The sequence below is a fragment of the Protomyctophum bolini genome (genome assembly GCF_963924005.1).
Source record: "Protomyctophum bolini genome assembly, chromosome: 3".
In the NCBI taxonomy this organism is placed as follows: Eukaryota; Metazoa; Chordata; class Actinopteri; order Myctophiformes; family Myctophidae; genus Protomyctophum; species Protomyctophum bolini.
Window position 1 is genome coordinate 6935630 of NC_137864.1, and position 24298 is coordinate 6959927.

General features: G+C 42.5%; 1 protein-coding gene across 3 annotated transcripts; it reads left to right on the plus strand.

Moving 5' to 3' along the window:
- Nucleotides 1-382: 382 nt before the first annotated feature.
- On the plus strand, nucleotides 383-23898 carry LOC308313341 (ectonucleoside triphosphate diphosphohydrolase 7-like). 3 transcript variants are annotated; one of them, XM_080760430.1, is made up of 14 exons: nucleotides 383-520; nucleotides 908-981; nucleotides 2264-2440; nucleotides 2962-3167; nucleotides 9845-9995; nucleotides 10626-10729; nucleotides 10991-11050; nucleotides 12157-12308; nucleotides 12607-12773; nucleotides 13788-13989; nucleotides 14621-14740; nucleotides 15419-15504; nucleotides 18712-18873; nucleotides 19796-23898. In XM_080760430.1, exons 2-14 carry the CDS (start codon nucleotides 974-976, stop codon nucleotides 20013-20015), a joined length of 1815 nt encoding a protein of 604 aa, XP_080616556.1. In that variant the 5' UTR covers nucleotides 383-520; nucleotides 908-973; the 3' UTR covers nucleotides 20016-23898. The 3 variants fall into 3 exon arrangements, with proteins under 3 accessions (XP_080616556.1, XP_080616557.1, XP_080616558.1); XM_080760431.1 differs by having other exon boundaries at nucleotides 12160-12308; XM_080760432.1 differs by lacking the exon at nucleotides 10991-11050.
- The last annotated feature ends 400 nt before the right edge of the window (nucleotides 23899-24298 follow it).

Sequence of the window (24298 nt, forward strand, 5' to 3'; positions counted from 1 at the left end):
AATATACACAACTATATAGTCAAAACAGGAAATCATCAGAGGAGGTAAAAAGGGGAAAGAAACATAGAGTGAGGGCGGGAAAGAAAAGGGGTGGGCGAAACCAATACTTTTGTACTTTTACTCATACATGATATTGAATTCGGGACTTGTACTAGATTGCAGTATTGATACTTTTAAACAATTGTGAGTACTGACTTTACTTACCCACCACCACTGTGACAACATTCTGTCCCTGTCATGTGGGCATTATTTTGTCCACGTGGGGGCGTAGTTCAGCGCACATGTGACGTGGCTTATAAAAACAACAAGCTCCACCCGGATATACGTAGTGTGGTGGATTTAAATACGTCGTGTTGTCATTTCCCATCTGTCTCAACGTCTCAAAATGATCTCGCCTGCCTGGCTGGCTGCTTCCTCTGTAGTAATCCGAGGAAGCAGTTTTTTACATTTTGCACTAAACAAATAATAACACATTTACAACGTCCACCAATTCAACAAGTCTTGGAACAGGAAACGCACAGTAAGTAAATGATCATCACACACATCGTTACATTTCAACCATATGGAAGTAACCAATGGAATAATGGCCCGCCCCGGGAAGCCGGTATTGGTGTTGCTAGCTAAAACTCTACACTTTATCATGTATATGTAAGTTGTAACATGGTAGCCTAATTGTAAGCTTATAATCTATTCTCTGGCAAAGAAAAATACATGCCGTCCTAAAAGCTAACAGGCTAAATGTGCTGATTTCATTCTGACAGATGGTATGTGGTGGCGACTTGTTAAAAATTACATAACAACTGTAGCTTGCTTGTGTGTCTTGTTTGTTGTCGTCTGTTTATATTGATTGCAAATCAATATCATGACATGGACCTGTGTTTTCCTTTTCTCCTCTCCTCCCATGTAGCGCAACAGAAGAAACCCCACCATGACTGAACAACCGTGCACAGTATTGTATTCCACTCTATAACATATGGCAAGGTAATATTGCATGTAAGGCAGTGGTATTTGCTCGTGGAAGCACATCTGAATTATGTTTTATGCCAGGGAGGGGGACCCCCATAAAAAATATTAAAATTTATGTTTTGAGCTTAGATCTGTGATCTGTGAGCCTCACAACGCATCACATTACGACACGTTGTGACTTTGGCTACATGAAAAATCATGTAAAATCATGTAGCCGATGATTTCTATGCCATATTATTAAGGGTCCATTTGGTTACCATCAATTTCATCACCATCATTTCACTGGGGACCCCCCTGGAGAACCCCCACTTTGAGAACCACTGTTGTTAGGAATATGATACTTCACTAATATATTTTTTTAGGAATAGCTTTTAGCCTATTTTACCACTGTTAGTTATTACATAACACTGTTATTAGTAGGCTTTATCTTTATAGATGCATGCAGCAGTCTAGTCTAGTGCACTATGGAAGTTAATTATCAAAGTGTGATAACACCTGTTACATGACGTCGTTCCTTGTCAAAGCACATTGATTTCACAATGTGTTGTATGGAAATATGACTGTCTTGTACTGTTTTCTGTTTTCTTTTTTGGTGTGCAGTTGTGCACAATGCATACATTTGTTGGACAATTCACAATGTGTTGTCACGAGAGTATAAATTATCCTGGCAACAGAGATGCCCATACAGAACATGTTCAGTTTGTTACTGGTTTCCCTCAATATGTGAAATTAAATTAGAGTAGAAAGTGTCTTATTTATGCATCGGCATCACAATCAAATGTTATATTGTGTACTAATACATCACAACACCCTTTGCCAGATGTCTTTGGTAGCTATGGTCTGAAGAACTCCATGTTACTTAATGCAACCTTAGTTTGTATTGGTATATTGGTAGTCTCGCGTAGCAAGTATAGAGTATCTCCCATTCTCCGTATGCTATATAGAGGATATATAGGAACTACACAAAAGATGGGAACGGGAGCCGTCAGACTATTTTGATTCATATCAGGACAAATTTGCACGACCGTATAAAGTAAACGAAACGGAAATGGCGAGGAGGAGGGTGTCAAATCCTTGGCTCATTTTCAGAGCTTCCGTTTGCTCCAGAGTCCAGACTGTCATGACGACGGGAGCTTTTGAAATTTGTAGGAGGCAACAACGAGAGTATAGTATAGCGGCCATGACGGATACATGTTTCTAATTCCATTGTCGTAATTGAATGACGTCCATTATCCATAGTGCATTTTGTTATATTGTTTGCTCATGCTCCTCTGTCTCCTCTCTCCTCCACACACAGGATCAGCCTGTCCTGTGTGCCGGCCTCCTGGTACTGTGGCTGTGTCCCCAGGCAGAGGCTGCTCCTGCTGCTGCTGCTGACCTGCATGACCCTGCTGCTGCTGGGCCTCTACGAGAACCAGCTCCTGGGCCCAAACCATCACCACCACCACCACCGCGCTGGGGGCCGCATCAACAAGTGAGCCAGCTTATAAATAATAACCACTAAAGTGACTTGAACGGACCCCGGCATCCATTCCATCCGTGTTCTGGTGGGGAAAACGTTCGCTGAAAATATAGCCAATCTACAGAAACTAAGAAACTTCACTTGTGTGGGGGACTCTGATCAACCAAGTATAGGGTTTAAGACGGTGGTTAAGTTTGGAGAACAGAAGGAGATAGAGAAGCTATTAATAATAGCCGATCTAATGTAGAATACCGGTAGATTGAACGGCACATCACTACATGTGAGCATGTCTGTTGCGTTATATCTAATCAACAATTAAATAACTTAAATGAGTTCAGGTGAATTGTTATCAAACTTGTATCATTGTACTGCCAGCCAGAATGATCATCTCAAATAAATGGTTCTTCCCCATTCTTGTTATCTAATTTTGTATCATATCATTGTATTTGCAAAGCCAGAATGATTAACTCAAACTTAATTATTCTTCCCCATTCGTGGTCCCTTCCTTCCTTCCTTCCTTCCTTCCTCCACAGATACCTGTCCATAGCCGAGACCATGGAGGCCACTGATGTCTTCAACCCGTCTCTGAACTACGGCGTGGTGGTGGACTGTGGCAGCAGTGGCTCCAGGGTGTTCGTTTACTTCTGGCCCCCCCACAACGGGAACCCCCACACTCTGCTGGACATCAAGCAGATGAAGGACCACGACCGCCGACCTGTGGTCAAGAAGATCAAACCTGGTGAGTGAAGAGCTCAGTTATACTTGGTTGTCTGTCGTGCTCAGTAAATAGCAGATCTATACAAGCTCACAACACGTCATATTCATGACGCATGCAAGTTGCAACACAGACACACAAATCAGGCTTAAAGATGGAGTGCCACCATTTGTTTCCACCCTAAAACATGATCATCAGGTATTATTACAATATAAGGGGGGAAGTCCAGTATTTGTTAAAATCATGCTTTTATGTGGACACGCCCACCAGTTCATATGCTGGTTTGTATGCCTGGTTTGCCTGGTGGGTGGTGATGGGTGGTGATCCACCTGAACTGATAGTGTGGTGTCACTATATTACTGTTTACTTCATTGTCCCATTTGACTGTCAAGGGTTCAGCCTCCAGGAAGAAACCCTAAATACAAAGTCAATACACCATTGCACATACACTAAAAACAACTCCAGGGTGTCTAATGAAGTACTGTCACCTCATAGACACCTGAAAAACTGGAAAAATTGTGGCACTCCATCTTTAAGTAGGAGACGGGAGGGTGTGTCCCGGCCAGCTCACACTATCAGTGATGCTAATGGGGTGCGTTTTGCATCCCAAAATGGCAGATTATTGATAATGGACCCATCTGTGGAGTGTGGACCTTTCTGGGGGTCCCATGGACTGGGCTTTACAAATGTTTGCCTCTAGCGGTGTTGGTGTATGCCGTTTGGGTCAAAGTAATAAACATAGTGATCACTGGAATGGAAGAATTAACACTTAAAGTGAAACACTTATTTTTTTCACATTTGAAATACAGTATGTTTTTCCTAAGCAACCCACACACATTGGTTAAATTTATGTAACTTGTCCTTGTTGTTCACCATACAGAAACCAGAGCCATTTATCCCTGATAAAGATCTGGGGATCTTGTAAATCAATGAGATGAAGAGTCTACATTTCCCAGGATATGTATTGTAATTTGTGAGAAAGGTTGATATTTGTCTTCTTGGAAATGGGTATAGAAAATGTTCCTCTGTAGTCTGTATACACATACTGTAGAAAAGTGCTATACAGTACATTCCAGATATTCATCTACTAAGACCTCAAAGACGCTTTACATGTGTGTTGGGGCCAGGGGAGAGAAGAAAACTACTTCATTGGGGGGAAAGAAACTCAGATAAGCAAAAGATAAGCTTGGAAAGGCGATTCTAGAGAGGTGGGTTTTGAAGGTAGGGAGGGAGGGGGTGTCTCTGTCTCTGTTTGGGGAGTGCATTCCAGAGGGAGGGGCCACCCACAGAGAAGACCCTGTCGCCACCAGGTTGGGAGCCTGGTCTTGGAGACCTCCAGGAGGCCGGCATCACTGACTGGACCCGAGGGAAAATACCCATACTTCAGGTGGTGGTGCTCTACGACGCTGCTCCTTGCGGTGGTGTGGTTATTTTCTTATCACTGGCTTACATAATGTCGAGATTATGGGCAGCAGAGGGTTGTATGTTTTTTTTTTTGTTGTTGAGGAGTCCTCACATGCGATTGACTGATGTTGGCCCGTGGCCAATATCAGCTCAGAATGTAGTGTGTGTGTGAACGGAACATAAACCAAAAGCATGGAAATATGTAATGTTTGTGTTCCTCATGAGCCCCGTGATCCTTTTGATTATTATCGTTTTGGATTAAACGCATTCCACCTGGCGTCTCTATTTTGGGTACGTCACTATACTAGGTGGAAACGTTCGCAAACCTTTCACAATACGTTTTACCATTTTCCAAAAGATTTCAAACGTTTTCATCAGCTGTCGCCGGTAGTCGCCGGGTCCCCATAGACAAATAATGCACTTCCGGAAGATTCGTCTGGCTGTCGCTCCGCTGTTAAAACGTACTGTCATAGTTACTACAGGGGGCCGCCAAATTTTATATATACAGTATATATTATTTTTACATTAACCACTTGAACTTGAATCATCCCTACTCTGAGCACTTTAGCCAAAAATAGACGATCTACAAACACCGCCTCAATGATGTAAAGTAACCAAGTTAATTTACTAGTAGTAGTGGAGCAATTTAAACTAGTTGTTCTCAAAAACGTTCATTCCAAAATGTATGTATTTTAGCTGTAGAAGCCTGAATCTGAAAAGAGCTTTGTGCCATGGACCACATAAGAGCAGATTCGTATTGTTAACATGTTTCAAAAATATTATTAATTTCTTAATTATTCAAGATAATACATCTATAAGGTCACAAAATGGGTTGTGATGCATTGTGAGTTTGTAGATATGCTATAGATATACTATTAAATAAGGTTAAATGTTGCTGGGGAACCCCTGGAAACTATTCAAGCCCCCGAACCCCACTTTGAGAACCACTGCTTTAAAGTAATGGTACCAGTAGCCTGTTACATTGAATAGACCAGAACACAAAGTAATGGCATTGATTTAATACTTTATTAGTAGTTTGTTTTCATTGGTGCCCTTATGTGCTCAATTCATCAAAATCATACAGTAGTACCAGTAGCTTGTTACATAGAATAGAGCAGAACACCATTGAACATGCTGTGGTTGTTAAAGTCATCAAAGAGCCTGTGCCCTCCATGTAAACGCATGTAAACTCTGTCCCCCTTCTCCAGCTCTATGATTCTTCCATTAGATACCTGTTCTTGACCTCCACTATTGTATGCACAGTTATACAAGAGCTTCTGCTCATTTTTATACATGTAGTTGCACACATACTCTGATGGCCACACACCAGTTGCAGAAAATGTGAAGTGATAGACCCCTTTTACGGGCGCAGAGAAGACGCCTGTAGATGAATCGTACGAGTCGCCGATGTTGGTGAAGACCTTCTGGTAGACCAGCGTAGTTTCAGAAGCATACGGTCCGACTTGTTGAGAATCGGTCAAACCAGCAGAGAAGGCCACTTTTGGTTTGTTCCACAGTTCCTGCACTTGGCTTTCAGCAGCAGTCAGCCTGGTTTCTATGGTGGACAACTGGGCAAGATGGGCTTCACGTTCATCCTTCAAGTCTTTGATCTGGGCCTCACCGGTACTCATTCTGGTTTGGAGGTCTAAAACATGGCTTTCGCTGGTGCCGAGTCTGGTTTGGAGGTCCACAACATGGCTTTCGCTGGTGCCGAGTCTGGTTTGGAGGTCTTTCACGTGGCCCTCGCTAGCACTCAATTTAGCAGCCATTACCCTCATGAACATTCTCTGCTTTTTTGCGTCTTCCTCCATGTTCCTCATCTTCTCTTGCTGCACCACCACCATATCTCTCACCTCCATCAGCGCTGCCCAGTAGTCAGGTTGTAAGAGGGTACCTGGTTCAACATTGCTCTGTCTCTGGTTGACCAGTCCGTTCTCTCCCTGAGCCCTGGCCCCGGCCAGACGGAACAGTAAAACAAGCAAAGCCCCACAGACCTTCATCCTGAAACAGAGAGTCACTATTGATATCGTGCAGCCGCCTTTTATATTCTACCTCCTCGTACGTGAACTCTGGACACGTCATTGTACCCAGTGGAAGGTTTAGTTTAGTGTACTGGACACTAAAGTAAATGGTGTCAAGGACCGCCTGAGAACTCCAACATGTGGTTTGATAAGATTTGGCAACGTTGAATGTCCTGGTTCTGAAAAGAGTTGGTGCAAATATATTTAATGTAACCAGCTGTCCTTATGTTGTAAAGTAATAGCCTTGTTTATTTTTGGTCTCCACCAGGCCGAAGGCATAGGAGAGAGTATGTTTTGCACACCGTCCGTGTGCGTGTGTCCATCCGTCCGTGTGTGTGTGTCTGTTGGTGTGTGTCTGTCCGTCCGTCTGTGTACAGCTAATCTCAGCTACCCACTCACACTCCCTGGATGCCAACGATGAACCTCTTTTCTTATAGTGCCAACAGGAGGCCGACTTTTGAAAAACATATTTTTTGATATTCCTCCTCCAGATTCAAAAGCCTCAAATCATGAACGCAGCGTGCAATTAATGTGAAATCTTTCACTGACTTTCCTACTAGGCTGAGGAATATATCCCACCCTTATCACATTGGCGGATTTTAGCAAAACACATTTTTGGAACAAAATTCCTCAAATCATCCAATTGACATCGGCCATCTTGCCATCACTCATTTTCAGTGCAAATTCCTGCATTATGTGCAAATTCAAAACAGGTGGTACGCAGGGAAGTTGAGTGATATCTAACGAGCACTTCCAAACTGCAACACTTAGAAAAAGAATCACCTGCAAGGACAGAAAGTAACTCATAACATGTCTACAGTGGAGTTTTATGAAACAAACACTTTGAGGATAGAAAGAGAATAATTCAAGCTTTTCGTACACCTGCAATGTTGGTGAGTTTGACGTTGTGTAATACAATCAGACAGGACTTTTCTGTTTGGATGAATGGGCTGCCAATGGGAAGTTGCACCTTGTTAGCACCCTGCCATTAACTTATATGGTAAGGTGGTCTGCATATGGACCATTGCCATCCAAGGCGTAAGAAGAAATGGCACCCTTTTCACATTGGCCTATTATAGCGCTACCAGGAGGCCACAACCTGACGTGCCCTGGTGGGAACCTGTGCTCCGAGGGGTATTTTTTCTAGTTATATGCTGTATTTGTTGATCTACAAAGTTTCTTTGTAAATTTTGATTATCATTTCAAAACATACATTAACCACTTCAGCCCTACAGTATATACATATATATATATATATATATATATATATATATATATATGAAAATAGCCGATATACAAGCTAATGCGTTGCGATGTGAAGCATTGTAAGCTTGTAGATCTGCTATTTTCAAAAGAAAAATATATACAATTTATTCATTTGTTTATTCAACTTGTGAAATGGAACATTGTACATAATGAATACTTTCTACTTTTGATACTTTTTTGTACATTTTGATACCAAATAATACTTTTGTACTTTTACTCAACTCAATTTTGAATTCTGCAGTATTTCTACATTGCCGTATTGATACTTAAGTAAAGCATTTTAGTACTTTTCCCACCACTGCAAGGCCTTGGACTACGAGGAGTTCTGAGCTTGTAGATTGGCTATTTTCGTCAAAGAGGTTTGGTGTAGATTTTACTTATATTGACCCTATAAACAATTTAGTATTATTTAGTATATGTAAGGTTTTGCACACGCAAATGGTACCTCGTCAGATAATCCCCACATAGCCTACAACAACTTCTGTGAACAGACTTCAATGTAGTAGCTTTTCATAAATTATATTTGTACTTGGGCTGTCTGCTGTCATGAAAGTTTATAGTTAGAGAAATTCAAAGTCCAGCCGTCTGCTGTCCAGCCTCTCCCCCCCCCCTCACTGGGGAACATTCTGGGAGGAAAACAGAAACGGGGCGAGTCTTGACTCTTCTTGTTACCGTTCATACCAGGTGCTGTTTTTTATCTTAGTCCCACAACTCAGATTAGATTGTTCAGTCGGCTCAGTATGTGCCTAGAAGGGCACACGCGGATTGGCCCCAGCACAGAACATTATTATGTGTTATGTTGTGTTCTTTTCACGAGGGTGGCTAGGCCCCCTCTGGCACATTTGAACAGCTGCCATAATTATTAACCCATTCTGACCTGAGATCAGATTCATACGAGGTTTCCACGGGACACACACTGGTCTGATTAACCCATTCTGACCTGAGATCTGATTCTAAAAATGTCAGTCGTTCTTCGAATTTTTCAAAAATAGCAGACCTACAAGCTCGTATCGCGCCACTCGGTGGCGCGATATGAGCTTGTAGATCTGCTATTTTTCAATAGCTAAAGCATAACATGATGCCAACACCAAAATGGGTGCCCGGTCAGAATGGGTTAAGATTTATTTTTAAGAACATGGAAAAAAGCAGACTTTCATGCTGCACAATACATATTCACGTATTCATTTGAATTGTTAACGGGTGCGGTATAAAAGGGGCCGTGTTTACTAAAATGCCATCCTTTTTTTTATGATTTATGATTTAATTCGGTTTACATGTGCCAGTGGATAAAGAATAGAGAGGACGTGGAGCTAAATGGAAATTATAAAAAATTTGTATTTACTAAAAAACTACCGGTATGTATTACAGTAGGTACTACAGCTATACCCTGTGCTGTTTATCTGTAACATACTGTAATTAGCTCTGATAACTAACAAATTGCCTGTTTCTTTCATAAGCTTCTTACACACAAGAGTAATTGTATTATGACACCTGTTGTAGCTGGTGTGTGTTCTTAAAATCTGTGCAAAGATATGCATCTTTTTCATTATAAAAGACAGAATTATTTGTTTTACTGTTCCTTCATATAGGCCCCAAGGAACCAGCTCAGGACCAAGTGGGTGAAAGTTAAACGATTAGATTTTTATACCAGAAAAACAAATCACCTCTCAGTCAGCACTGGGTCTTACCCATAGAGTATTAAAAGGATAGAGACTGAACTGGCGCGAAGCTCCGCCCCGTCCGCTATTCATGTCAGTGGAAGGTGTCTATTTCCGCCTTTTTTTTTGGGCGCATTTCCGCATTTGACCTCCAAAATTTGGATGTCAACTGCGGAAGTGCAACCGAGCGCTCAATGTTAAAGCTCAGCTGCACGGGGGGTTTTCTCGTCATGAATCCACGGGTCCGCCTGCAGTCCTTCCTCTTACCACCCAGCGTTTCAACATTGGAGTGCCTATAGCTGGCCCCTTGGTCTTACCCAGCGTTGTGTTGTCATCATCCTCATGCTCTCAGGTATCTCCACCTTGGGCCAAACGCCAACCAAAGCCAGTGACTACCTGCAGCCACTCCTCCGCTTTGCAGCAGCACACGTCCCCAGGGCCAAGCACAAGGAGACCCCCCTCTACATTCTCTGCACCGCAGGCATGAGGCTGCTGCCAGAGAAGTACGGTTTTAGATGTAGTGTGTGTGTGTGTGTGCGTGCATGTACTGAGTGCTACTGTAGGTTTTTAGTAGGGATGCACCGAAATTCTTGGCCGAAACCGAATACCGAATATAGGAAACAGTTGGCCGAATACAAAATATCCGAATATGATTAATATTATATATCTTTTTTCCTACCATTGCTGTCATGGCCGTACCTTAAAGCTACCTGATTTATGGCTAAATAAATGGTTATGGAAAAACTTTACTTGAAAAATAATCACTATTATTATGGGTCCATAAAAAACGTTTATTCGGCTCTCTTGAATGCATTCATTGCATACACTAGTATTCGGTGATATATTTTCTGCCTATTCGGGCTGAAACCGAATAGGCCGAAAATGCATTTTTAGCCATTTTCTGCCGAATATTTTCTGCGGCCGAATATTCGGTGCATCACTAGTTTTTAGTAGAGCCAAACGATTATATCCGTTTGGCTGATACATCAGCCATCATCATTAGATATTCTTTGACGAGATCGGTATCTGCAATTACGCAGCCGATGTGTCCCAATCATTATAGGTGATCATTGAATCAAAATGTCAATGCGTTACACGTTAGAGTGACGTATACCTGTACTGTGTGTTATTAGCCAACAGACTGCAATCCTGGAGGACCTGGTCACCGATGTTCCCCTTGAGTTTAATTTCTTGTTCTCACAGTCGCATGCCGAGGTCATATCTGGCAAACAGGAAGGTGAGTTTCTATGTGGGATTACTTGGATATTATCATTGAATGCTCACATTGCTTTGAGTAAGTTGGTTTTAATGTTGAGCAATGGGCAAATTTGATCAAGTGTCCTTTAGTCACACATGAAGAATTTATTTATTACAGAAATAGATAAATGTATCAGTTTACAAATGAGCATTCACTTGTGTGTTGTCTCCACTAATATTGGCCTACCTGAATGTGTGCGCTAGGCAGCTATCTTAATACTGCTGCCTTTTTCTACCTCAGGAGTGTATGCATGGATTGGCATTAACTTTGTGCTGGGCAGATTTGACCATGCTGATGAGGGTGAGTGTGCAATGGTTTAATCGCGTTCAACCTGGCATCCTTCATTTTGTGCATCATATAAGCAAAAATGTAACCAAAACTAAATCAATTCATGGAAACCATGAATTCAAGGCTTCATGATCAGGGGTCATTTTGGACATTTTTGTCAACATTCCATTTTTGTCACAGACATACAAAATGAGTGGACAAAAGAATATTTCCAGAAACACATGAATAAATAGCCCCTGAATGACCATAACAGGTCAGTAGCTCTGAGAAGAGTTATAGTGTTCGAATGGAACCAAATGGACCCGGGTCTTTGCAAATAAAACATTTGAGAACCACGAGGACTAGACCACTAGTGGACTCTTAACCCATTCTGACCTGAGATCAGATTCATACGAGGTTTCCACGGGACACACACTGGTCTGATTAACCCATTCTGACCTGAGATCAGATTCTAAAAATGTCAGTCGTTCTTCGAATTAAAAAAAAATAGCACACCTACAAGCTCGTATCGCGCCACTCGGTGGCGCGATATGAGCTTGTAGATCTGCTATTTTTCAATAGCTAAAGCATAACATGATGCCAACACCAAAATGGGTGCCCGGTCAGAATGGGTTAATGTGCCATTAGTGTGATTGTAAATAATTGTCATACATAGTCTGAAGAAAACCTGGAGACTTACTTGACATTCAGTATTAAAGTGGGTTTTATAAGAACATTCATTATAACGGCGTGTAAAACGAAATAAAATAAAAATGTGACGGACATGACCAAGTCTTTGCCACGGACGTATTTGTCCGCGTACGGACATGTTGGACTGTTGGTGACCCCGTTCATGATCTGAGGTCTAATTGATAGAAAATATATCATTTTTTTGGGGGTAAACTGTCCAAATCTGATGCAGGATGATCGTTAATCTGTGACAGCATTTATGTTCTTGTGAACACACACACACACACACACACACACACACACACACACACACACACACACACACACACACGTACACACACACGCACACACACACGCTGCATGTGCAAAGAAAATAAGCATTTGGAGTTATTTAATGTGCAACCGAAAAAAAAGAGAACAATGAAATAATCTTCCTCCATTCCCTTCAGCAGAAGACGCCATGGTTGAGGTGACGACAGGGTCACAGAACCAGCAGCCAATCAGCCGACGGCGTACGGTGGGCATCATGGATATGGGAGGGGCTTCGCTGCAGATAGCCTATGAGGTGCCCAGTGCTGTCACCTTCAGTTCACCAGATGAGGTGAGACTAACCATGTCAAGTGTGTGTGTGTGTGTGTGGGCGGGGGGGGGCGGGGGTCCAGGGGTTCCCCCAGCAAAAGTAGTTAACGTAACAACACAATCATTTTAACCACTTATCTATTTATACGTTAGCTATTAGTACGGATATTTTGCTGTTGGACTCATTTGTTCACTTATTATCTTTGATGACCATTTCTATGCATGTATTACCGTGTTGTTCTTGCTTACTGTAAGTTGCTCTGCGTTAAGAGTGCGCGCTTGTGTGTGTGTGTGTGTGTGTGTGTGTGTGTGTGTTCCAGGAGGCGGCAGGGAAGAGCCTGCTGGCGGACTTCAACCTGGGTTGCGACGTGGAGCGCACGCAGCACGTGTACCGCGTCTACGTCACCACCTTCCTGGGCTTCGGTGGCAACATGGCCCGGCAGCGCTACGAAGACATGCTGGTCAACAACACAATGGCCAAGAACAGGTATACGCACACGTCACTGTGGATTCCGTCGACCACAACTATGACGAAAAATGTCAGTCGACTTAGCTTTTTTCACTGGCGAAAAACGAAAAAAAAACCTGCTAGCTATGATGACTGAAACTAAATATATTGACAATTTCGTCGCAAAAAAAAAAAAAGTAGGCTAAAATGTCAGGGAGGGACAAGTGACAAGTGATCTTTTCAGATTGGATAGCTATAACCTTTAATTAGTTCTACGAGTGATTCATTGGGGAATGCATGGGGTCACCACAGTGCAGTGTGCGACATGCGAGACGCTAGTGACAGCTGAGCTGAGCCCAGAGCCACAATATTGACTGCAACTTTATCCTGTGGGATTTATACAACGTATATATATATATATACTGTATATATATTTACAGCAGTACAGTATCCAATGTCGCTGCCCACCATGGAATAAAAATAGGCTTTGTATCCTACATATAAACCAAGTTTCACTTTTCATTAATGGCTTACTCTGAAACCGTAGCTGATAAAGGCACATCGAGAAAACCACACGCTAGTGCTTTTTTGATTACGTTGCTGGCCATTTTATCACCGATTTGCCTCCAGGATGGAACCTACAGTAGGTTGTGACCAAGTGGGTCACTACCCAGGGTACGGAAGGACACGACACAGGCAGTTGTTCTCAAGTAGGCTGTTTTATTCCTCTTAAGCCAGGGCATATAACCATTTGAAAGCATCACAACTTCACAATATTGGTTTACCCAGGAGAGCAGATGGCTCTCCACTGTCCGGACAGAGGCTCTCTCCTGAGTGTTTGTGGAGGTGACTGATTTATCCTGTTGTGCCGTGATCAAGTCCATGATGCACAACAGGTGCGCAGCCACACCCAGCTCTGAGTCCAGTTCTAGTTTGACTCAGGCCAGGTGTGATTGCTTAAATCAGTCATCCTCCCTCTCACAGTAATTTCATCTTTTCGTGTGATCATAATATTGTCACCCACTTACGTTGGATTGTTCTTCCCTTCTGCAGGTTGCTGACGGTTCAGACTGGCCTGAGTGAAGATAAACCCTTCATGGACCCGTGCCTCCCCGCGGAGCTGTCGGACACGGTGGTCCGTGGCGGTCACACGGTGTACCTGAGGGGCCAGGGGGACTGGGCACAGTGTCAGGGCGCCGTACGTCCCTTCCTGGGCCTCCACAACGGAACCATGTCCCCGAGAGGCGTCTACCAGGTAGAGTAGGACCTTCTGTTCCAAGAAGTATTTAAAAACCACACAACGATACTGGAAGGTTCACGATACGTTTTTTTAAAAACACACAATTATTGAGTGGTGCAACCACTCCAAGGAACAGCAATGTCCGTGTTCACCTATGTGACGTTAATGAGCACCAGTATGACTGAGTACCAGTAGGGGCGCTGTTGTGGCAGAAGAAGAGAGAGAAAGAGACAGTGCTGCACTGTTGCCTGCTAATGAGAGAGAGAGAGAGAGAGAGGAGGGGGGGGAGAGAGAGAGAGGGGAGTTGCACCACTCAGTTCACACGGGTGTGATTATTTTTTCTGACCATTTTTTTACATTATTTCTGTCACACAAAACCAGTATTTTCTTCTATTATTATTATTATACATTTGTTCTTACAATATTGCGTTCTCTCTTATCCTCTTCAATATAGTAGCAAATGACTGAAAATCAATTTCCTTACACAGATCCTGCGTTATTCTCGTCTTTACTTTATTAATCGATAAACGTTTTTTCAAATTGTCACCAGTTTGAATCGAGTTTAATCGATGTACGATGAATCATTACATACCTACCTGTATATGGATATGGGCCTCATTCCCTGTGTGGTTCGTTTGGTCTCCAGGCCCCCATTGACTTCAGCAACAGTGAGTTCTATGGCTTCTCCGAGTTCTACTACTGCATGGAAGACGTGCTGAGGATAGGAGGACAGTACGACAGCGGAAAGTACTCGCGCTATGCCAAGGTAATTTGGATTAACGAGCCGTTATATCATTTTGGGGCGTCCTGGACATGAAATTGATTGATTGAAATATGTATTAACAGTTTGCAGAATTACAGTACATTTCAAGCACAAACTCAATACAAAGACTGTTAACTGTGAGTGGATGACCCAATTAAGCATTACACTTGTTTACAACAGGGTCCACATTGTTCAATTCATCAAAACATTTAGAGACATACAAATAGACACGTCTATGTAGCTAAAGAACAGAACAGGAATTCATCATAGAATTTAGAAAGAAAGAAGAATAGAATGAGTTTGAGCACCACTGATAACCGCAACATATGTTAAATAATGTGCTAACAACTGTTTAGGAAACGGCGCTATAGTTCACGCTGTATCACAAATCACAGTCGGGGACTTAGCCTAACAACAACTTTCAGTCTGTTGGTTTTTTGCTTTATACCCTCTGGCTGCATACAACAAATATATTAAACAAATCACGATCATCACACTTCAAGATCACCGTGATTTATTCCGTGCTTGGTCGAGTACATTAAACACTTTCAAACTGGCTGGCGTCCCCATCTTGTGCATTATAACTTTTTGTGTTTTTTTAAGACATTAAGTCCTAACAGTGTGTCTGTCTGTCTGTCTGTCTGTCTGTCTGTCTCTGTCTGTCTGTCCGTCTGTCTGTAGGAGTACTGCGCCACCCAGTGGCCTAAACTGAAGCAGCGCCTGGACAGCAGGCTGTTCTCCCAGCAGGCAGACGTCAACAGACTGAAGTAAGTTCGTCTCATCCAGGGTGTCATCATGAGTCCAATGATTAGACTTATGACACCCTATTTATAGTGGACTAATGATGGGATTAGACTCTAATCCAATCATCTGTCCACTATAAATTCAGCCAAATTGCTGTACATTTCAGTACACATAGCAATCCCATTTTAGTTATGTATTTGTTTTTGTTTTATATCGTTGCTGACGGGCAGAAACCTCCCATCTCCAGTTGCATACTCTTTTTGTAAATTACTACTTGATCATAGTACAGTAAATGACTGCTTGATCATAGTACAGTAAATAGTACAGTAAATTACTGCTTGATCATAGTACAGTGAATAGTACAGTAAATTACTACTTGATCATAGTACAGTAAATAGTACAGTCAATTACTACTTGATCGTAGTACAGTAAATGGTACAGTAAATTACTACTTGATCATAGTACAGTAAATAGTACAGTAAATTACTACTTGATCATAGTACAGTAAATAGTACAGTAAATTACTACTTGATCATAGTACAGTAAATAGTACAGTCAATTACTACTTGATCATAGTACAGTAAATAGTACAGTCAATTACTACTTGATCATAGTACAGTAAATAGTACAGTAAATTACTACTTGATCATAGTACAGTCAATTACTACTTGATCATAGTACAGTAAATAGTACAGTCAATTACTACTTGATCATAGTACAGTAAATAGTACAGTAAATTACTACTTGATCATAGTACAGTAAATTACTACTTGATCATAGTACAGTAAATAGTACAGTAAATTACTACTTGATCATAGTACAGTAAATAGTACAGTAAATTACTACTTGATCATAGTACAGTAAATGACTACTTGATCATAGTACAGTAAATAGTACAGTCAATTACTACTTGATCATAGTACAGTAAATAGTACAGTCAATTACTACTTGATCATAGTACAGTAAATAGTACAGTAAATTACTACTTGATCATAGTACAGTCAATTACTACTTGATCATAGTACAGTAAATAGTACAGTCAATTACTACTTGATCATAGTACAGTAAATAGTACAGTAAATTACTACTTGATCATAGTACAGTAAATTACTACTTGATCATAGTACAGTAAATAGTACAGTAAATTACTACTTGATCATAGTACAGTAAATAGTACAGTCAATTACTACTTGATCATAGTACAGTAAATAGTACAGTAAATTACTACTTGATCATAGTACAGTAAATTACTGCTTGATCAGTACAGTAAATAGTACAGTAAATTACTGCTTGATCATAGTACAGTAAATTACTACTTGATCATAGTACAGTAAATTACTGCTTGATCAGTACAGTAAATAGTACAGTAAATTACTGCTTGATCATAGTACAGTAAATAGTACAGTAAATTACTGCTTGATCATAGTACAGTAAATTACTGCTTGATCATAGTACAGTAAATAGTACAGTAAATTACTACTTGATCATAGTACAGTAAATAGTACAGTAAATTACTACTTGATCATAGTACAGCGTCGCAGAAAAGCATCAAAAGTAGCAGATCCACAAGCTCGACACGCAGCACGAAGGAATGCACTTTAAGCCTGTAGATTTGTTTTTGAATCTTGAAAAGTAACCCTTTTGTGCACGACAATTTACATTTAACCAAAAAAGCTTGTCTTTTGTTTCAAATTATTATTATTAATTATTATTATTATGGGTCGCATGCACTTATAATACAGCTGTGGCAACATAGCAGAATGTGGTGAAATGTATAGTTTTTTTTGTAGGGCCTCCAGTGTGGATAGAAAGTACAATATGGAGGGGAAAAAGGCACGGACGGAAAGACAAGCAAGGCACATTCCTGTGAAAATGTGGCTTTTGTGCTCATGTCAAGAGTTTAATTGTGTTTCAAGGTTTTTTTTTTCTACCCGCGTAGAAACGCATTAGCTTGTGTAGTCGGGGCAAGAGTGGTCAGCGATGCGTTCTAGTGTTGCAAGTTCGCTACGATCACTAAATATCACTCAAATATTGCATGTTCTGATTCTGCACTGTCTGGTGTTAATTCTGGTTGTGTGAGACTTAATGTCCTTGTTTGCATGAATTACTGGCAGTTACCTCATTTAAACAGAAATGGCCAGCGTTGGATCCCCAGAGAACAGACTATAAGCCGTTTGGAACGTTGTAGATGTTGGCTAACTAACTTACAGTAAGAGCTGTTGTAGATCATGTTGGTAAGACAGTTAGTCTTACAGTATGAGCTGTTGTAGAGCTTTGTCCTGTCGGGTGACTTGGACAATGTCGTTGAGGTTGAATGCGTTGGCTTGATCCAGACCTTCGCAAAAGTCAATAAAAGCTACTAACGCACCTTGGGACCTTTCTTGAAGAATACATTGTCCACAGCTCGAATTTCAGTTTGCGCATAGTTACTGATCCACAAGTGAGCATACAAACAGCTTTCTTGGACATTGTTCTTGGCCCGTGCTGTGGTAAAAAGCATCTGCCCAGCCAGGTGGGCAAGGCATGCGATTGATTGGGAAATGGCATGCACCTGGCTGAGACATAAGCCCTGGAGAGACGTGCTCTAAGGTGCCCACAAATAAGTCCGTTCTACAAATGTCTTCTAAATCAGTAGTTCTCAAATTCTGTCGTGCCAAGCACCCCCAAATTGATAATTGTGTTGCAAACCACCTAACTCCGTTTTTGAGGTTTTTGATTTCTTTGCATAAATCAGTGCTATTGCCTATTGAACACCCTTTACGTCTGTGTGTTGATTAAAACGATATTGAACCAATGAGAAGTACCGTAAAAAAAAAAGTGCTTCGGACAAAACCTCTTAACTCAATTAAACCCTCAAACTGTCTGTTCAAACACCTCTCCCCCTCTCATGCAAGTAATATATAACGTCACAACACCAACTTTGATGACAGTATTGCTACCTGCCATTTAACCCATTTTGGGCGGGAACCCCTTTTGGTGTTAGCATTATGTTATGCTTTAGCTATTGAAAAATAGCCGATCTACAAGCTCATAGCGCGCCACCGAGTGGCGCGCTATGAACTTGTAGGTCTGCTATTTTTTTTAATCGTTAAAATGTGCCTCAAATCTTTCTGAAAATTGTCATGATTTAGAAAACATTTATTTAAAATTTCAACGTCAGGCTTGAATGGTTATAATTTTCCCCCCTGTATACTCCTGAAGCGTTTGGCTCATCCTTTCCGTACTTCCAGGTACCAGTGCTTCAAGTCAGCCTGGATGTACGAGGTCCTGCACTCGGGCTTCCGTTTCCCCAAGGACTACCGCAGTCTGCAGACGGCCCAGCTGGTGTACGACAAGGAGGTCCAGTGGACCCTGGGAGCCATCCTCTTCAAGACCCGATTCCTGCCTCTCAGGTACGTCGGAGTCCGGTGACTCGGTCCCAACAATGCGGAAAGAACTTTGGAGAGACGATGACGACGAAATCTGCCTCTGACTGACTCCCGACCGGGTCGCCGACCTGTCCCCTATAGGTCGTGACTTCCGACCTGTCCCCTATAGACGAATCCAGGAACGGGTCTCATACCTCATACTTTAAAGGCTTAGTATGAGGTATAAAATACTAAACTACATAAGTTCATCTCGATGTTCTGGGCATCTTTGTAATGTTAGTGTTAGTAAAAAGCAAGTAAAAGAGTAACGTTTGAGGCAGACTAACATCAGTCACTCTGCCGTTCACTGTAGTGGAAGAGGTGCGCCTGGTGAGGGTTTAAACCCCGCAGCTACGTCGAGTCCGTCTACAGGAAATACGTAAGCTGAGACCATGAGACCCGTTCCTGGATTCGTCTATAGGTCGTGACTTGTCTCCTATGTCGGCGACCCTCCGCTGTAAGTCGACAACCTAGCGGCTGTAGGTCGGAGACCTAGCTTGTAGGTCGCTTTGGAAATTATTCCACCTGTGGGAATTATTCCACCTGTGGGACTTGCATGGAATGGAGTTCTCAGTCGCCGCGACTGATTTCTGTCATTTGGTCATCATGTGTTCTATGAAAGCAATAAGCATGCACCGAAAATAGGCAGCACAACAGGAGGTGTGAACACCTTACACCAGTACTGGCCTCCGTTCATTGACTGCCAGCAAGTTTTAGAATGAGATTTTAACATGCTTGAACCCATACATACACCAAGCCGAGGGTCCTTGAATTATAAAACAAGTCAAAAGGAGCAGCACCTGCGCTGCTTCAAGAGAATAACTCCCACCTCTCCTCTCCTCTCCTCTCCTCTCCTCTCCTCTCCTCTCCTCTCCTCTCCTCTCCTCTCCTCTCCTCTCCTCTCCAGGGACCTCCAGCAGGAGACCTTCCGGAAGGACCAGAGCTCCAGCTGGCTGCGCTCCTCCTTCGTGTACAACCACCACGTGCTGTCGCTGTGCATCCTGGTGGTGCTGCTGGCCATCCTGCTGTACATCCTGCGCCTGCGGAGGATCCACCAGCGGGAGCAGCGGCAGGCCGACGCCCTGGACCTCCTCTGGGTGGAGGAGGGAGAGTCTCTCCTGGCCTGAACGCCCGCCTGGACCTCCTCTGGGTGGAGGAGGGAGAGTCTCTCCTGGCCTGAACGCCCGCCTGGACCTCCTCTGGGTGGAGGAGGGAGAGTCTCTCCTGGCCTGCCCTGAACGCCTCACTATAACGACGTCCTCCTCCGTCCGTCTGTGACGCACACCCCGTTTTCTTTTTCCCCCCACGAAGGGAGGGTCTGCCCCACTACTCAGCCACCATGACTGAGTCGGTCGGCTCAAGCGAACTTCGCAAACGTTCGACGCGGCAACTCGCTCGCTTTGGCTTCGCTCGGTGGTGTCTCTCTTGTCGTGGCTCAAGTTTGCTTGAGACGGCGCCTCCCCTCCGACGAGGTCTTCTAGGGCGAAAGTCCCTCACTTCGTAACTGTGTACACTGTGTAAACTGTGTCTCGTCTGCGACGGGACTGAACGTATTCAATAAACGATAAACTAGAGTAGAATCGTGTTTAGAGGCTGACTTCTGACGTGTCACACGGATGCGACGGTCATCTATTTTCAGCGCCGCGCGACACAGCGTGCACAACGGCGCACACGTTAGGCTTAGGCTTGAGACCATGGCTCGTCTCATTGAGTGGATAAAAACAAATCGAAATGTAGGCCAACAACCCCCTGCCTACTGGAATGCGGTCTTTGGACACACACACACACACACACATGCCTCCATCCCTCCCATGTGATGTGGACTGAACATGAATGTTCTACTAGACCCCGGCTGTGACTGTTAAAACAAGAAAAATGAAGAAAGAAAAAAGGTAATGTCAACAAATCGGGATTTGCCAGCGCTGGAACGGAATTGACCTACGATTGACCTCGACTGAAACAACAGAAGCTCACTCTCTGTTTTAACCCACAGACTGCACAGGTCAAGCCTGTCTTATCCTTTTGTGTCGTTCGACGACGGAAGTCGCTGAAAACAGCGGATCTACAAGCTCACAATGCATCACATCTGCGCCGCATTGTGAGCTTGTAGGTCAGCTATTTTCAGCACGTGACCCCTGCCATTTGATGGGCTATACATTAAGCATTCAGAGGCCACCACAGAACATTTCCATTTCCAGTCTTGTCGGTGGGCCAAAAAGACATTTTTGTATTGGGCAGAGGGGAAGGCAGACAGCCGTCGACCTTGAAGACGAGGGAGAGAAAATGTAATATGCATGACCCCTGCTCTCAAAGGATTTCCTCTGCAGGCAAAAGACTGAGATGGAACTTTTAAATGTTCAAAGGTAACAATTTCAAAACTCATTCCTCCTGAAGAAGGTGACTTGAATCAAGGAGCCAAAAATGTTTGTTTTAGTCTGACTGTACTTCTTTTAACCCATTTTTAGGTCGGGAACCCCTTTTGGTGTTTTAAAACATTATGTTATAATTTAGCTATTGAAAAATAGACAGATCTACAAGCTCATAGCGTGCCACCGAGTGGAGCGCCACGAGCTTGTAGGTCTGTTTTTTTTTTTTTTTTTTATCTTGGAAATGTGCCGCAAATCTTTGAAAATATATTCTTTCAGAGCGAACGTTTTTACTCAAATTGTTGCGTCCCTGGAACAACATATTTTCAGATGGGGGGGGGGGGGTCCGCGGACAAATACAGATAATTCTGGGGGTCCTTGACATGGAATATTGAGCACCACTGAAACATAGGTATTTCAGAAAACTGCCATGATTTAGAAGATTTTTTCATTTTATTCCGATGTCGGGCCTAAATGGGTTAAAGTCTGTCCCAATTCACTTCTGTTCGTTCCCTGACTGTCATGCCTCTGATCGGCCCGACCTCTGTGGTGATGATATACTCTCACAACGTGTCTGAGTAGAACTTTATCTATAACTACGTTTTTTTTTTTTTTAATAATGCTTTATCTGTCTGGGTTCAGAAAAAAAAAGACTTGAATGATTTATTGCATTGCATCCCAGTTTTGGGGTTGTCATTGTAGGTGGATATTTTAAAACATTTCAACATAACGCCGATCTTTAGATGCATTGTGAGATTGTAGATCAGCCATTCTTCATGCGATTGTGTACTGTACATATAGATAGGGCTTAGGTGGTTAAGTCGAGCTATGATTTAATCAGTGTTTCGTAACCGCGGTGCTAATAGGAATATCCAGAGCCATTTAATAATGATGGTGTAGTAGGTTACTACAAGGATTCTCACACTGTTCAGGCCCCCCCCCCCCAAATCATATCTTCATTCCTTAAGCCAATAATTTGATGACCGCCTATACCGTCTCTGGTAGGCGAGTCTAAAGAATCATCAAAGTGTTGACTCAGGAATGCGACAAAAACCGAAACATTTCCATTAATTCAAGGCTTCATGGGGTGTGTAATTGATAGAAAATAAGTGATGTTTTTATTTTTTGGGGGGGGGGGGGGGGGGGGTGTGAACTACTCCTGTAAGCTAATCACCTGGGCCCCCCAAAAATGTATTACTTACCAGTGGTGTAGGCTAAAATAAAACGGGGGATATTTTGTCAAAACGTGTTTGAGCGAGAGAGAGAGAGAGAGAGAGAGAGAGACCAACAAGATGGAGAGTCCCCTCAATTCAGTCCATGTAAGTTGACAGATTTTCATGATGGCTAGTTGTATACAGCTCCGTGCAGCTGGCTATTTATTGCTGTAACCTCATCCAAGGAAGGACTTATAAAAGGATTGGACCCAGAGACAGAGAAACAAGCCCAGGGGCTTTGCTCGGGTTTATTATGTGATGTCTATCGCAATAGAGGAAATGTGGTATCAATTTGTTGTTCTCCGTTCGGCATTCACGCAGCCATCTGGTGACATCTCTCTCCAGCGCTGCGGCAGTTCGTTTTTTTTTTTTTAGTGCTACATCTCTCTGCCCATAAATTGACGACTTTTCCAACAACGGTTGTGAAAAGGCCAGGCAAGTGTTGGTGGTAGAACGGGAACTGTAAATGAAATGTCACAATGGAAACGGCTCTCATCTCATCTCATCCTCCTCACTGCTACAACACCCAGTGGCTCCCAAATGTTTTTATGTTCAATGCACACCAAATGAATACGTTTTTAATTTACATACCTGCAGACCCCCCCCCCCCCCCCCCATCTGAAAATATTTTGGGACCAACGTACATGATTTGTATTTAGTTAAATCACATTTCTTTTATTTTTACAGTGGCAGATCTATAAGCCTACAACATATGGACATATCACATCACAGCATGTTGTGAGGAGCTTGTAGATCGCCCTTTTTCGATGTATAAAATGGGGTTAAAGGGTTGTAAAACCGATTTTTATGCTACTGTATAATTTCGTCTCCGGCGTCGGGTGGAAACCTCATTTTGTCCAAAACGTATTTCTGTTCAGGATTAAAATGAAAAGCAAATCAAAAGTAGCAGATCTATACAAGCCCTAAAACGTGCAGATCTGCTACTGTATATACAGTATACCTGCCTGATGCTTTTGTGTGACACTGTAGTATGATCAAGTATAGGGCGTCAATTTTACCAAACTTGGAAAATGGGCATAAGCGGTTTCTGCTCGACCACATACCACCACATACCCCCCCCTCCCCCCGACCTCTAAAAGACCCCGAGGTGGTATCCGGGGACCACCACTTTGTGTGATTGAGAGATCCACTCGTTCTGCCTGTATTGACTGTAATGAAGACTATTTGGGTGGTGTTTTCAGGGGCGTTCGTTTCTACTGCTCCACTTTGTAATTTTATTAGTATTATTAACCAGGGACCAATCACGGTTGACGTCTCACTAAAGCTGGGCATTGTGCAATGAAGAACAATAACTCACCACCGATAGAGCGGAGCACTATAGCTGCTTCTAAAAAAAAAAAGGTAATAATTTGATGCTAATGTGAAAAACAACAACTTGAACTCCAATAAATCGAGATTCATTTTTCTTTTTGAAATAAACATGTAGTGTCTTTGTTTTGTTGGTTCTTCCAGAGCTTGTCTGAACCTGTTGCAGTGGAGCAGGTTTGGTTGAGTAGACCAGTGGTTCTCAAGCTCATCATATTTTAATTTTGAACTGAGGATCGACCCCCCCCCTGGCCTGCACCCTGACAGGCACTTGGAATTGTAGGAGTTGAGGCATTACATTTAGCTTGACTCTGTTCCACAGATAACTATTGTGAAAATAGCAGATCTGTTGGCTCGTCGTCATTATATTATTTGGCAATATGACCAGTTTTCATAGTCTATAGTTTGTTGATTACTTTTGATGCAGTAATGGTCTTATTTATTTTCTTAAGTCATTAAGAAAGTCACAACACTTAAGTCACCTTTTTCTTTACGTTTACTTCT

What these genes read in the sequence shown, in the direction of transcription:
- LOC308313341 (XM_080760430.1), top strand. An exon ending in AACACAATGGCCAAGAACAG is followed by an intron (nt 12,774 to 13,787) that starts GTATACGCACAC and finishes TCCCTTCTGCAG; the next exon opens with GTTGCTGACGGTTCAGACTG. An exon ending in AGTACTCGCGCTATGCCAAG is followed by an intron (nt 14,741 to 15,418) that starts GTAATTTGGATT and finishes GTCTGTCTGTAG; the next exon opens with GAGTACTGCGCCACCCAGTG.